Source organism: Schistocerca cancellata, chromosome 3 (genome assembly GCF_023864275.1).
Source record: "Schistocerca cancellata isolate TAMUIC-IGC-003103 chromosome 3, iqSchCanc2.1, whole genome shotgun sequence".
NCBI classification, from domain to species: Eukaryota; Metazoa; Arthropoda; class Insecta; order Orthoptera; family Acrididae; genus Schistocerca; species Schistocerca cancellata.
Window position 1 is genome coordinate 253,605,555 of NC_064628.1, and position 14,802 is coordinate 253,620,356.

Sequence of the window (14,802 nt, forward strand, 5' to 3'; positions counted from 1 at the left end):
TACATGTTCCCCTCTCCCCACCCACTCAAAAGAAAAGAAGGGAGGGGGGGTAGTACTGTATTTGCAGACAAGTTATAATCATTTCTGCTGTTTTCTTCTTAAGTCTTTGATGGAAAGTAACTGCAGTTACATGTAGTGGTATTAATTTCAATCCACAAAATATAGTATATGTCATTTTCAAATTGATGATTTATGATCTGAGGGAGAAAACATTGATTATAGGCCACACCATGATTTTTCAAGACAAAATTTAGGAAAAAGAGTACAACCTATATTCATTCAAATATGGTAGTCAGCTTGTACCACTCATCACAGTGGACATGGTTTGAAATGAAATAGAAGTGAATAAACACTAAAAACAAAATGAATTACAGATTCAGTTTCTAGGTCAACAAAGCAAAACTACAGTACAAGTTACGTGTGAGGCACACACTAGTAATTTCAAACGTGTGTGCGCTAGTTCTGCAGCGCGGCATCGTGGCTCATGCTATGTGCTTGGTTGGCATCAGGCTGCCAGTTGGCAACGAAACGACATTATTAAGCTGTCAGTACCAAAGACTCACCTCCCAGACTATTCTTGTTAGATTTATGATATGCTCGTCTCTGTAACAATGTCATATTTTATATCTTAACTCTGCATAATTATGTTTTTTATCCCTTTCTTTTTTTCTTTTTTTTTTTTTTTACAGAGAAAGAAAGTGAGCATAGAAATGCAAGTAACATCAGCAACAACACTGGAAGCAATACTAGTGGTGGCAATGTTATGACATCCAACAACATAAATCCTGATAAGAAGCAGTTTGGTACTGACATGACAAACAAAGCTAATTCCAATTCTCGCACGAGCAGAACTGATCGCCCTAATTATTCTCAGTCACGCAATAATGGCAGCAGAGGAGGAAACGTTAGTGGAGGTGGTAACAGTGGAGGTTCAAGAAGTAATCGAGGATCAAGAGGAGCTAACAACACAGCTAATAATATGACTTGGAGTAATGGAAGTGATGCACGAAGTGGTGGGAATTTCTCTTCTAATGCATCAGCAAGGGACAGTGATCGTGGCCGTCACTCATCGTCTGCTGGCAACAGTGGTTCCACATTACAGCAACAGAAGCCACCACGTTTTCAGAATCAGCAAAGGTTCCAGCAACAGCAACAACACCAACAACCACCACAGTCACAACAACTTAACGACAATTTTTATGGACAGCCGTGGGCTAACTCCTACCCAGAAACACAGTACAACACCAACACTTGGTCATCAAAAAATTCTGTTCCAAACAGTTCAAATAGCAAAATTAGGGACGATTATGTAAACCATGAAACATTTTCTTCACTTGGGTATGAAATGAATAAGAACAGGTCGCGCTCAAATAATGCTGGAGCTGGAGGATTTGGAATGAACTTTGAACCTGATACAGACAGCAGAATTTTGGGAAACAGGCTTGAAAGAATGAGTAATACTAGGAATTACCCACCACAACAGGATATTTTGAATAGCAAATTTGGCACTCTTCCACAGAGTGGAATAGGCCATGATACATACAGCAGTTACACACCTCCACCTCCACCTCCTAGGATTCAGCAAACTCAGCAGTTGTATGGTGGTGCAGAATTTACAGCTTACAAGGACCCAGTACAGCCTGCAGTCTCGAATAATGTCCACAACTCAACTGGTAGCAATTATAGCAATCCAGGACAGGGCATGTATAGTTCTCCTTCCAACCATTACATCGCGGACAACAAAGTGTGGCGATGGCAGAAGGGAGACAAGTGCATGGCAAAATACTGGGAGGACAATGTGGTGAGTCAAATTGACATGTGAACCTAAAAAATTACTTGTAACTTCTCAATAGAACCTTTTTATATGACAAACTATATGAATTTTCAAGTTCGTAGCATTGAAAACCTCATGTTTCAAAATTGCTCTGATCCAATGTAGTTTTACACAGTGGGTACAAAGAGAGGTGTGTGTGTGTGTGTGTGTGTGTGTGTGTGTGTGTGTGTGTGTGTGTGTGTGTGTATTGGGAGAGAGAGAGTCAATCATGTATAAATTATAAAATTATGAAACTAATTCTTGCACCAGCAAAACTGGTCATTCTAGTTATTCTTGGTCATGGAATAGTGGTAGCAAAGGAGTAAATGTTAGTGAAGGTGGTAAGAGTGGAGGTGCTTAAACATGTTATATTTCTGGACCTCACATAGACCTAATGCTGTTCTACTGTGCTATAATTTCATATGCAGCAGAACACTGCTGCGAGATAAATTTAATCCTGCAGAAGCAACAAATCAAAAACATCTTTGTATCTCGTGAAAAATGTTTTTCTTCTTTCTGTTGATGGGTTGAAAGGAAATTAATTTTTCACTAAATATTTAGTTAGATTTTCTTGGTTGTGCATACTGCGAGGAATGATTAGGAAGCTTTTATTCTTCTGTTAAATGATAGTTTTTTCTATTTAGTGTTTACAGATATTATTGGATGTACCTTATACAAGAAATATTCTTAAAATCTCAGATGCAAGTTACTTCATTTAGGTAGTTATTGGAAATGATCTGGAAACACTGGGAGGTCTCAGATTGATTATGTAATGGTAAGAAAAAAAATTATAAACAAGATTTGAAACTGTAAGACATTTCCTGGGGCAGGTTTGGACTCTGACTATAATTTGTTGGTTGTGAACTGCAGATTAATTCCGAAGAAATTTAATATGGTGGGAAATGAGGGTGACGGGTTGTGGATAAAATTGCATGAGCCAGTGCTTAGTGAGAATTTCAGATGGAGCATTAGGCAACATTTGACTGAAATGGTGGGAAAGGAATACAATAGGGATGAATAGGTACTTTTGGAAAAACTGATAGAAGCCGACCTCGAGGAAGATCAGTTTGGATTCCGTAGAAATACTGGAACACGTGAGGCAATACTGACCTTACGACTTATCTTAGAAGAAAGATTAAGGAAAGGCAAACCTACGTTTCTAGCATTTGTAGACTAAGAGAAAGCTTTTGACAATGCTGACTGGAATACTCTCTTTCAAATTCTGAAGGTGGCAGGGGTAAAATACAGGGAGCGAAAGGCTATTTACAATTTGTACAGAAACCAGATGGCAGTTATAAGAGTCGAGGGGCATGAAAGGGAAGCAGTGGTTGGGAAGGGAGTAAGACAGGGTTGTAGCCTCTCCCCGATGTTATTCAATCTGTATATTGAGCAAGCAGTAAAGGAAACAAAAGAAAAATTCGGGGTAGGTATTAAAATCCATGGAGAAGAAATAAAAACTTTGAGGTTCGCCGATGACATTGTAATTCTGTCAGAGACAACAAAGGACTTGGAAGAGCAGTTGAACGGAATGGGTGGTGTCTTGAAGGGAGGTTATAAGATGAACATCAACAAAAACAAAATGAGAATAATGGAATGTAGTCGAATTAAGTCGGGTGATGCTGAGGGAATTAGATTAGGAAATGAGACACTTAAAGTAGTAAAGGAGTTTTGCTATTTGGGGAGCAAAATAACTGATGATGGTCGAAGTAGAGAGGATATAAAATGTAGACTGGCAATGGGAAGGAAAGCGTTTCTGAAGAAGAGAAATTGGTTAACATCGAGTATAGATTTAAGTGTCAGGAAGTCATTTCTGAAAGTATTTGTGTGGAGTGTAGCCATGTATGGAAGTGAAACATGGACGGTAAATAGTTTGGACAAGAAGAGAATAGAAGCTTTCGAAATGTGGTGCTACAGAAGAATGCTGAAGATTAGATGGGTAGATCACATAACTAATGAGGAAGTATTGAATAGGATTGGGGAGAAGAGAAGTTTGTGGCACAATTTGACCAGAAGAAGGGATCGGTTGGTAGGACATGTTCTGAGGCATCAAGGGATCACCAATTTAGTATTGGAGGGCAGCGCGGAGGGTAAAAATCGTAGGGGGAGACCAAGAGATGAATACACTAAGCAGATTCAGAAGGATGTAGGTTGCAGTAGGTACTGGGAGATGAAGAAGCTTGCACAGGATAGAGTAGCATGGAGAGCTGCATCAAACCAGTCTCAGGACTGAAGACCACAACAACAACAACAAAGGTACTTTTGAGAGATGAACATAGGTAAAATGACTAAGTTCTAGCAGAAATTATTGAATAACACTGGAGATCAATAATTCCAGTTCCAGAGAAGGCAGATGCTGACAGAATATTACATTAATATTACCAAGCTATCAGTTTAATAAGTCATGATTGCAAAATACTAACATGAATTATGTATAGAAGAATTGAAAAACTGATAGAAGCCGAGATCTTGGTTAAGATTATTTTGGATTCTGGAGAAACGTAGGAACACAGGGGGCAATACTGATGGTATGACTTTTCTTAGAAGATAGTGTAACAGAAAAACTCGATGTTGGCAACAACAAAAGATAAATAGTTTAGACAAAAAGAGAATAGAAGCTTTCGAAATGTGGTGCTACAGAAGAATGCTGAAGATTAGATGGGTAGATCATATAACTAATGAGGAGGTATTGAATAGAATTGGGGAGAAGAGGAGTTTGTGGCACAACTTGTCCAGAAGAAGGGATCGGTTGGTAGGACATGTTCTGTGGCATCAAGGGATCACCAGTTTAGTATTGGAGGGCAGCGTGGAGGCTAAAAATCGTAGAGGGAGACCAAGAGATGAATACACTAAGCAGATTCAGAAGGATGTAGGTTGCAGTAGGTACTGGGAGATAAAGAAGCTTGCACAGGATAGAGTAGCATGGAGAGCTGCATCAAACCAGTCTCAGGACTGAAGACCACAACAACAACAACAACAACAGTTGCACGAAGATGGCAAACATGCAAAATGATATATTTATTATATTGTGTGCAGATGGACAATATCTAAAAGTTGTTGTTGTTGTTGTTGTTGTTGTTGTTGTGGTCTTCAGTCATGAGACTGGTTTGATGCAGCTCTCCATGCTACTCTATCCTGTGCAAGCTTCTTCATCTCCCAGTACCTACTGCAACCTACATCCTTCTGAATCTGCTTAGTGTATTCATCTCTTGGTCTCCCTCTATGATTTTTACCCTCCACGCTGCCCTCCAATACTAAATTGGTGATCCCCCGATGTCTCAGAACATGTCCTACCAACCAATCCCTTCTTCTAGTCAAGTTGTGCCACAAGCTCCTCTTCTCCCCAATCCTCCTCATTAGTTATGTGATCTACCCATCTAATCTTCAGCATTCTTCTGTAGCACCACATTTCGAAAGCTTCTATTCTCTTTTTGTCTAAACTATTTATCATCCGTGTTTCACTTCCATACATGGCTGCACTCCATACAAATACTTTCAGAAACGACTTCCTGACACTTAAATCTATACTCGATGTTAACAAATTTCTCTTCTTCAGAAATGCTTTCCTTGCTATTGCCAGTCTACATTTTATATCCTCTCTACTTCGACCATCATCAGTTATTTTGCTCCCCAAATAGCAAAACTCCTTTACTACTTTAAGTGTCTCATTTCCTAAGCTAATTCCCTCAGCATCACCTGACTTAATTCGACTACATTCCATTATCATTACCCAGATGAAATCATCAAGTTGGAATAAGACACTTTTCATTTAATACAACCCAACTATATTTGAAAATGTTACAAATGGAGACCTAGGAAAGCTGCAACAGTCAAATACACTGAATAATACAGCTCTTTTCCACAGTTAATTGAGATTCATTTTTGAATGGTAAAATGTATTCTTTGAGCAAGCAGTAAAAGACACCATGGAAAATTTTGGAAAGGGTTTCAAGTTCAGGGAGAAGAAATAAAAACTTTGGGATTTGCTTATGAAGTTGTAATTCTATCAGGATGGCTAAGGACGTAGAAAGCAATTGAATGAAATTGATAGTGTCTTGAAAAGAGGTTACAAGATGAATGCTTATCAACAAAAGTAAAACAGTAGTAATCTAATGTTGTCGAATGAAAACGGACAGTGCTGAGGGAATTAGATTACGAAAACGTAGTAGGTAAATATTGTTCTTTGGACAGGAAAATAACTGACGATGGCTAAAGAAGAGAGGATATAAAGTACAGACTGGCCAAAGCAAGAAAAGCATTTCTGAACGAGAGAAATTGTTCCCAGCAAATATAGATTGAAGTGTTAGAAGTCTTTTCGGAAGGTATTTGTCTGGAGCGTAGGCTTGTATGGAAGTGAAATATGGCCGATTAGGAGTTCATACAAGAAGAGAACACAGGCTTTGCTGAAGTTTAGGTGGATAGGTCGAATATGTAACGAGGAGATACTACTGAATCAGATTTGGGATCGAAAGAAATGTATAGTACATGTGGGGTATGGTTTAAATACGATTTTTAGTTTTTGTTCTAATAATTTGTCCACAATTGCAGCAAAAGCCTGTAAACGACAGAAATGGGTAACATGAAAATAGTCATAAATAAGTTATCTGTAGTCTGCATTTCTCTTCCTAGCATTTCCAGCCCTCCCTACTCCTCTCACCATATTGATTTTGAATACATGCAGCACACAAAAATTCATGAAACCAAAATCGATGAGGCAATAATTGTGTGAAGTCCACACGAAATTTCTTCACGCAAGGCTCGTGCTAATGTTCAAGTGGATGCCTCATGATGTTGGAACAGACTGTTCAGACACTAACTTCTGACTGACTGACTGACACTGACTCTGAATGCCCTGTTGGGGTTGTTTATATGCCCTCAGTGCCATCACAGGGTGTTATAAGACCCAGGACAACTGGAAGATCTCGGAAAAACCTGGGAATGTTTTCATCCAGGAGAAAACTGGGAAAAACCCGGTAATTTTTTAGAATTCTGAGAGAATTTTTTGTTTTGTTTAAGTTTTCAGTTAAATTTTTGTAATTTTGACTGATAAAAAACAATACTCTAACAAAGGATATTACTGTATCCCACTACTGCAGAATAATATTGCAGCAGTAAAACATGAATGAGAGGAAAATAAACGAAAATGAAACTTAAGTTGCAAAGGAAATGCACCATATACAACAACAAAACACAATGTTCATACAAGCGTCTGCCAACAGCAAAATATGTCAAAGGCTTTAGGAAGACTGTGCAATGCTTCATAACAACAAATTGCCTCCGATGAGCGTGACGTCACAACTGTTTACATTAGATTCGTTTCAGCAGTTGCGAGTGGGTTCATGCGCATACGCAAAGTGTCGTGCATGTATAGTACCTTCTCCCTTTTCTGGCTACTGAAGTGTGGCTGTTAGATGTACAAGCAGTAGCAGCAAGCAGCAATCCAGAAAAATTTTACTGGCACGCGCAAGCTGCCAGATTCAATGGGGGCAAACTGGGGTATCTGCCCCAGAGAGCAAGAAAAAGCCTTGTTTCATGAAGCGCTTGGTATCCAGCACAAATTGGTCTATCGATTATTCATACGATTTTGAAACACATTTCTGCTGCTTTTTGAACATTTTTGAACTTATTATAAGTTTATTTCTGAATGGACCATTTATGGATTTTTGGATGCGTGCATAGTATATGTCATGTCTCTGCCAGTGGAATCCCTGTCGCATTTAGAAATAAACTTTCCTGTAGACAGAAGGGGACGGGGTATACGAGCTGAGCAGAATAAAGCCGAACGGGTGAATGTCAATCGCTGTTTGTTTATGTGATTGACTGGGTTTGTGAATGATCAGCGTTATAATTTCCAGCGAAATCCATAGATTCAGACTACCAGAGTGGAAATAAACTACTATCAGGAATAACAGGTAATAAAGATTACATATTAACTTCTCGGTATATCCAAGAAAATGAAATTTTGATAGAAAATTTTTGGACAGACTGCTACACTAGTAATGGCCAGTTGTACAGATCCCAGTAGCACCCATCTACCGTATTTACTCGAATCTAAGTTGCACCTGAAAAATGAGACTCGAAATCAAGGGAAAAAATTTTTCCAAATCTAAGCCACACCTGAAGTTTGAGACTCAAAATTCAAGCTGAGAGAAAAGTTTTAGGCCACACCTCCAAATTGAAACAAAGTTGGTCCATTGTAATATGAGACACAATTTAGGTCGAGTAAATGACGATACAGCTGCAGTAGTTTGGTTCGAGTCGTAAGCTTAGCAGTTAAGCTTTACAGTTAGTCATTGCTATGCGTCAGGTGCTCCGTCCGTAGTTATACGGGTACCCTTCCTTTTTCACGTGCTTTGTCTGGTTTGAATTGATTGCTTATTTTTCTTTGATCTGATAAGTACCGTTCTCTTTGTTATAGGTGTTTACGTCACTCTACGCTGAAAATGCATTACTGTACTGGGTCACGCACTGTTCGTTGCATTCTGATAATGAGTGTTTACGGCCTGTCGCCGCTCGCGGCATGGGTTGCTTTTGTGCGCGCTACCGCCGCTTACAGTTTTAAAAAAAGAAGAGAGAGGAATCGTCTCATTAGTGAAACAATGGCAAGAGACTGCTATTTGTTGTTACTTACACTGCTGCTTTCTTTGATAATGATCAACAAGAACCAAATAATAGGCTGCATATGATGGAAGATGTTCTGAACGAGAGTTTAGTGAAAACTTTTCTCCGTTTGAAAATCTTTGCAGACGCCTCTTTAGTACATTATATTCTGCACAGAAATTAAAGTCATCTTAGATTTAAAAATCTAGTCAATTGCCGGGCTTCAATTCTGACTGTATCCTATTAGGCATAAGAATAGTACGAATATAATCATGACATGATATGTATATTCTTCCGCGTTTGCTGTTGTCTCACCCTAGTTTCGTAGTTTATTGGGCAGACAAGATTTAAATGAGATAGCAGCAAACACGAAAGAATACATGACAAAATGTTTATATTCGTATTATTCTTATGGTGAAGAGAATACTGCATGTGATTCACAATTCATAAAGTTCCTATTAGCAACCATCTCTTCTCACAGGTAGGAAAAAATTCAGAACATATTCTACGGCAGAAGTTAGTTGTGGCGGCACCTACCAACATTTTTCAGAACTTCCGCTTACTTTGCACTCGATTCTAAGCCGCAGGCGGTTTTTTGGATTACAAAAACCGGAAAAAAAGTGCGGTTAGATTCGAGTAAATACGGTAAGTTCTATTATGGGAGTAGCATGGAAAACGTGTTGTACGAACACATAATAATGCCTAACCAGAGAATAAACGCAGGCTAACTAAGCAGTTGATTGTGGCAGAGTTAGTGAAATTAACCAGAGAATAAGTTTAGACAGTGGCAGGAATAGTTACAGAATTAGTGATGACAAGAGTGTTTGTTAGAACGAGGAAAGGGAAGAAACAGGGACATCACACAAATTATGGAGGAATATGATGATTCCAAATTTATAAAAAAAATTTCACACGACTACTTTTTGACCTCGTGCTTGAGAAACTGGAGCGCATGAATGAAATGTGAAACTATTTTGGAACACAAAGCTTTTTGTTTGTAGTAGGCCTAATAGGCGTTTCATATTGGTACTTTGTGGCTCAGTCTCACAAATCGTACAAACCTGTGGCCATTTGTGCTGCCTGTCCTCGTATACATTTCATATCCTCCGTTAAGTCTTATTTGGTACTGGTCCCAAACACTACAGCAATATTTTAGGATGGATCACAAGTGTTCTGTGAGCTGATGTAGACTTTGTGAACTGATGTAGACTGACTGCCTTTCCCTATCTTTCCACCAGTTATCTAAAGTCTGACACCTTCTTTACCTACGACTGAGCCATATGTCACACCCATGTATTTACACGAGTTTTCTGATTCTGACTTATTCATATTGTTGTCATAGGATACTATGTTTTATTATTATTATTGTTGTTGTTATTATTTTGTCACATGCAAAATTTTATGTTTCTGAATAAGTGTAGCATATTTTCACAATTTCGGTATCTTATCAAGATGTGACTGAATATGTATGCACCTTTTCTCAGGCAGTTCTTCACTATAGAGACCTGCCTTATCTGTGAAAAGTCTGAAGTTTCTGTTAATATTGTCTGCAAGGTCATCAGTATAAAACACGAGCAGCAAGACACAGCATACTACTCTGGGACACACCTTCAGTCAGGTCTACATCTGTTGTAACTCTCCATCCTTGATGACACACTGTGTCCTTCCCTACCAAGAATCCTCAATCCAGGATAAATTTCACTTGATCTCCATGCTGTGCTGGTTGATATAGAGGAGATTATTCTGATCAAAGATACGATTACATTTGAGCATAGAATATGCCATAAGATTCTACAAGTGCACGTGCACGTCAAGCATTGGTGAATGTCTTCTGCACTCCTCATAGACAGATGTGACTTGTTGTTACTTCCCAGCTGCTGGGCAAAGCTTTTTATTTGAGGAATATGTGGCATAATAATGGTTAAAAGGTGGCTAGCTCAGTTACAAATGGTATGTAAAATTTGATAGGGATTCTACTAGGCTCTATAGCTTTGTTCAGTTTTAGTGATTTCAGCTGTTTTCTCAGTGCCACTGACTCAAATGTATATTTAACCCAACTTTGCAGTGGAGCAAAGATTAAATTTGGGCAAAATTTCTGGATTTTCCTTTCGAAAGCAACATTTGAAAATGTAGTTCAGCATTTCTGCTTTTGCTTTGCTACTATCAATTTCAGTTCCTATCTTTTTCACGAGTGTCTGGACATCGACTTTAGTGCCACAAACAACCCTTACGTGCGAGCAGAATTTCATTGTGTTTTTTTAGAGATCTTTTGATTGGATTATGCTGTGGTAGTTACTGAAAGCTTCGTGCATTGCCATCTTGACAGCCAAACCCTTTCAATTCAGTATCTCTCTATCTGTATCCCTATACTTCATTTTACATACATAATGCAGAAGTTGCTGTTTCTTTAGAAGAATTTTTACAATGACACTACTATCATCTAGGATTCCTCCCATCACAAACTGTTCTTCTGTGTATGTATCTATAGAGTGCATTGTCAACTATTCTTTTACACTTAAGGCGTAGCTGTAAATGCTTCTGTCAAGAACCAGACATTTCAAGTTTCTTATTGAGATGTGACACTACTGCCTCTTTATCTGTTTTGCAGAACAGGTGGATCTCTCTACTTGTCCCCTTCTGTGGTATAGCGATGTAAATAGTTTGACTTACGGCAGTTTGGGTTCGCCCTGATGTGCACATGGATAGCCGAAGTACTGAGGCAACCGCTCGCCCTGGGGGGGGGGGGGGGGGGGGGGGGGGACTGCGGGTTTGAGTCACAAAATTTCAACTGTCCCTAATAGGTAGTATATCTTTACCTAGCAAAGCTGATGCCAAGATATTCGCATTCAGCAGGTTCACATGAATTAAACTGTCTGTTACCTTCTTGTAAGTAGTTTGTACAAAGTTTATATTAGCTGTCCTTAACTAAATAAGTTCACTGAATGTACATTGGCAAGAAAGTCTTTGTCTGGGAAAGGACCGCTGTTTTTGATGGCTGTGCAACAAAACCAACACAATAACAAGCCAGTGAATACCACAGTCCTGGCACCATTGTTCCTTGAGGCCAAAGTTGCAGTGTTGCTTTGTGGTGGATGGCTGGCATCTCAAGGTCAGCTCCATAAGACAGTGGCCTTCAGATTGGTGCAGTATCTAGATTGTGTCAGCGGAAGAACACGTCTATTTGCGAACATGTGATAGATTGGAGGGGATTAGATCTTGCTGGCTGCATCTCCTAGGAGCATGGGGCTGCCACATGTTGGTGAGATGAGTGCTTCTGATCGCAGTGGTGGCATCCAGAGTTGCCCCTCTGATGACACGTCATTGTTGCTACTATCTTATGGAACTATTAGTATTTTGGATTTTGCTTCTGTGGCCCTTTAAGCCCATGTTTCAGCTATCCATGACGCCATCCTATCATGCTGGTAAGCTGTGCACTCCAACATGGAATGCAGTGCAAATCGCGCACATTTGGAAAAATATATGTTGTAGTGATCGCACTAGCCTTCAATACCAGGATCACTAAACGTAAATGGTATTACAGGATGGGACAGGTGGAGAGACTGGCCATAGTGGAGCATGTCCTGTGTGAGACCAGCCATGTAGTAAAATTTTTCAGGCAGGGAGGTTCTTGCTTTGGAGAGGAGCTACACCCTTGCTTGGTCAGGGAAACCACAGAAATCCACAAACATGGCAACAGTTTCTGCAAGAATGAAGAAAGCATAAAGGTTAGTGGTTCCTGGATTCTCGTGCTGTAGGGAACAAGGGGAGGACCACAATGTAATGTCCATGGTAAAGCCCTCAGGAACTGGTGCAACTGCTACATATAAACTCCAGCTGCAGGCTTCACGCCAGTCTGCCACCATCAAGGGAGGGTGAATCTTTGACAGTGCCAGCCACTGGTGCTGGCCAAATGTCAGGAGAATCGTTAAAACAAACTTCGGTCAAAAATCTCAAGATGAAAGCTGACAGATAATACTTCAAAATTAAATAAGTTAAACTGTCCATGTCCAGTAATTCAAAAATTGTTTTAAGAGATTCATGCTGCTGCTGCAGCTGCTACTACTACTACTACTACTACTACTACTTCTCTCTCTCTCTCTCTCTCTCTCTCTCTCTCTCTCTCTCTCTCTCTCTCTGCCACCCCCACCCCACCCCACCCCTCCCGTCCCCCCTCATTTCAGGCTTCAATTAAACCGTACTCATTGAATAATAAATCAGATGGGCAAACCGAAAACAGCACACTTCCTCAAAAGATTTGATTGTCTGTGAAACTGGCTTGGTTAAAATTGTAATAATTAATAGTGCAAGTTCGCATAGTTGGTGGCAGGTTTCTTGAAAATGAATAATTCTAAGAAATTGAAAATTAATCCTCTTGGTGCAAAGGCACCTGCTACTTCATTTTTGATTGTTCTTGTGATTGTGTCCTGAGAAGGCGTACACGCAGGATGGTTACACATTTATCTTAAATAAGATTGTTTTTGTTTCATGGCACACTAAGAATAAAGAGCGATTTCATTTCTTGAAATGTGAAAAACAAATTATGTATGCATCAAAAGAGCAAAAAATTTTTGTAATTTTTGTGTACTCTAAGGTACACACAGGAAAAATGTATCTAAAAACAAAGATGATGTGACTTACCAAACGAAAGTGCTGACAGGTTGATAGACACACAAACATACACACAAAATTCAAGCATTCGCAACCAACAGTTGCTTCATCAGGAAAGAGGGAAAGATGAAAGGATGTGGGTTTTAAGGGAGAGGGTAAGGAGTCATTCCAACCCCGGGAGCGGAAAGACTTACCTTAGGGGGAAAAAAGGACAGATATACACTCGCGCGTGCACGCACACACACACACACACACACACACACACACACACACACACACACACACACATCCATCCGCACATACACAGACACAAGCAGACATTTGTAAAGGCCATTACAAATGTCTGCTTGTGTCTGTGTGTGTGTGTGTGTGTGTGTGTGTGTGTGTGTGTGTGGTGTGTGCGCGCGCGAGAGTGTTTACCTGTCCTTTTTTCCCCCTAAGGTAAGTCTTTCCGCTCCCGGGATTGGAATGACTCCTTACCGTCTCCCTTAAAGCCCACATCCTTTCGTCTTTCCCTCTCCTTCCCTCTTTCCTGATGAAGCAACCGTTGGTTGCGAAAGCTTGAATTTTGTGTGTATGTTTGTGTGTCTATCAAGCTGCCAGCGCTTTCGTTTGGTAAGTCACATCATCTTTGTTTTTAGATATATTTTTCCCACGTGGATTATTTCCCTCTATATATATATATATATATATATATATATATATATATATATATATATAATAGAAGGAAACATTCCACGAAGGAAAAATATACCTAAAAACAAAGATGATGTGACTTACCAAATGAAAGTGCTGGCAGGTCGACAGACACACAAACGAACACAACATACACACAAAATTCAAGCTTTCGCGACATCTCTGCCCAAACTCTTTGTCTTTAAATATGTCTGCTTGTGTCTGTATATGTGTGGATGGATATGTGTGTGTGTGCGAGTGTATACCCGTCCTTTTTTCCCCCTAAGGTAAGTCTTTCCGCTCCCGGGACTGGAATGACTCCTTACCCTCTCCCTTAAAACCCACATCCTTTCGTCTTTCCCTCTCCTTCTCTCTTTCCTGATGAGGCAACAGTTTGTTGCGAAAGCTTGAATTTTGTGTGTATGTTGTGTTCGTTTGTGTGTCTGTCGACCTGCCAGCACTTTCATTTGGTAAGTCACATCATCTTTGTTTATATATATATATATATATATATATATATAGAGGGAAACATTCCATGTGGGAAAATATATTTAAAAAGAAAGATGATGAGACTTACCAAACAAAAGCGCTGGCAAGTCGATAGACACACAAACAAACACTAACATACACACAAAATCCAAGCTTTCGCAACAAACTGTTGCCTCATCAGGAAATATATATATATATATATATATATATATATATATATATATATATGAGGAGGGCCGAAGTTTTTGTTGATTTGATGTGGTCTGGTCCTACTATTATGTTCCCAGTGTCTCCTGCATCACATTTGGTTGTTCGAAATGACTGCTTTATCCCCCCAACTGATGTGCATTTTCCAAACTCCCATAGATCAGCTGACTTGCATTGACTATAAGGTTGTAATAAGTGCTGACTGTGGACTACATTGAAAGCACGAAAAGCTCTTCAGTGCTATAGCAGTATAAAAAATAGTGATTGTAATAATAGGGAATGACATTGAGAATGGGGACATTGTTTTACATTAACATGACAGGAATCTTTTTGGAGCTACCTTCTTGTGACAGCTCTCAAATGACACTAAATAGTATTCACATTACTTTCCAACATGTAAGAAGGTGACAACC

The 14,802-nt window shown here is 39.5% G+C and overlaps 1 protein-coding gene across 1 annotated transcript in view; it reads left to right on the top strand.

Annotated features, from left to right (window-relative positions):
• Positions 1-14,802, top strand: part of LOC126174901 (tudor domain-containing protein 3) — a 162,231-nt gene that overhangs the window by 88,263 nt on the left and 59,166 nt on the right. The window contains exon 10 of the mRNA XM_049921324.1: positions 690-1,801. Within this exon, the coding sequence (XP_049777281.1) occupies positions 690-1,801 (1,112 nt within the window). The remainder of the gene's footprint in view (positions 1-689; positions 1,802-14,802) is intronic.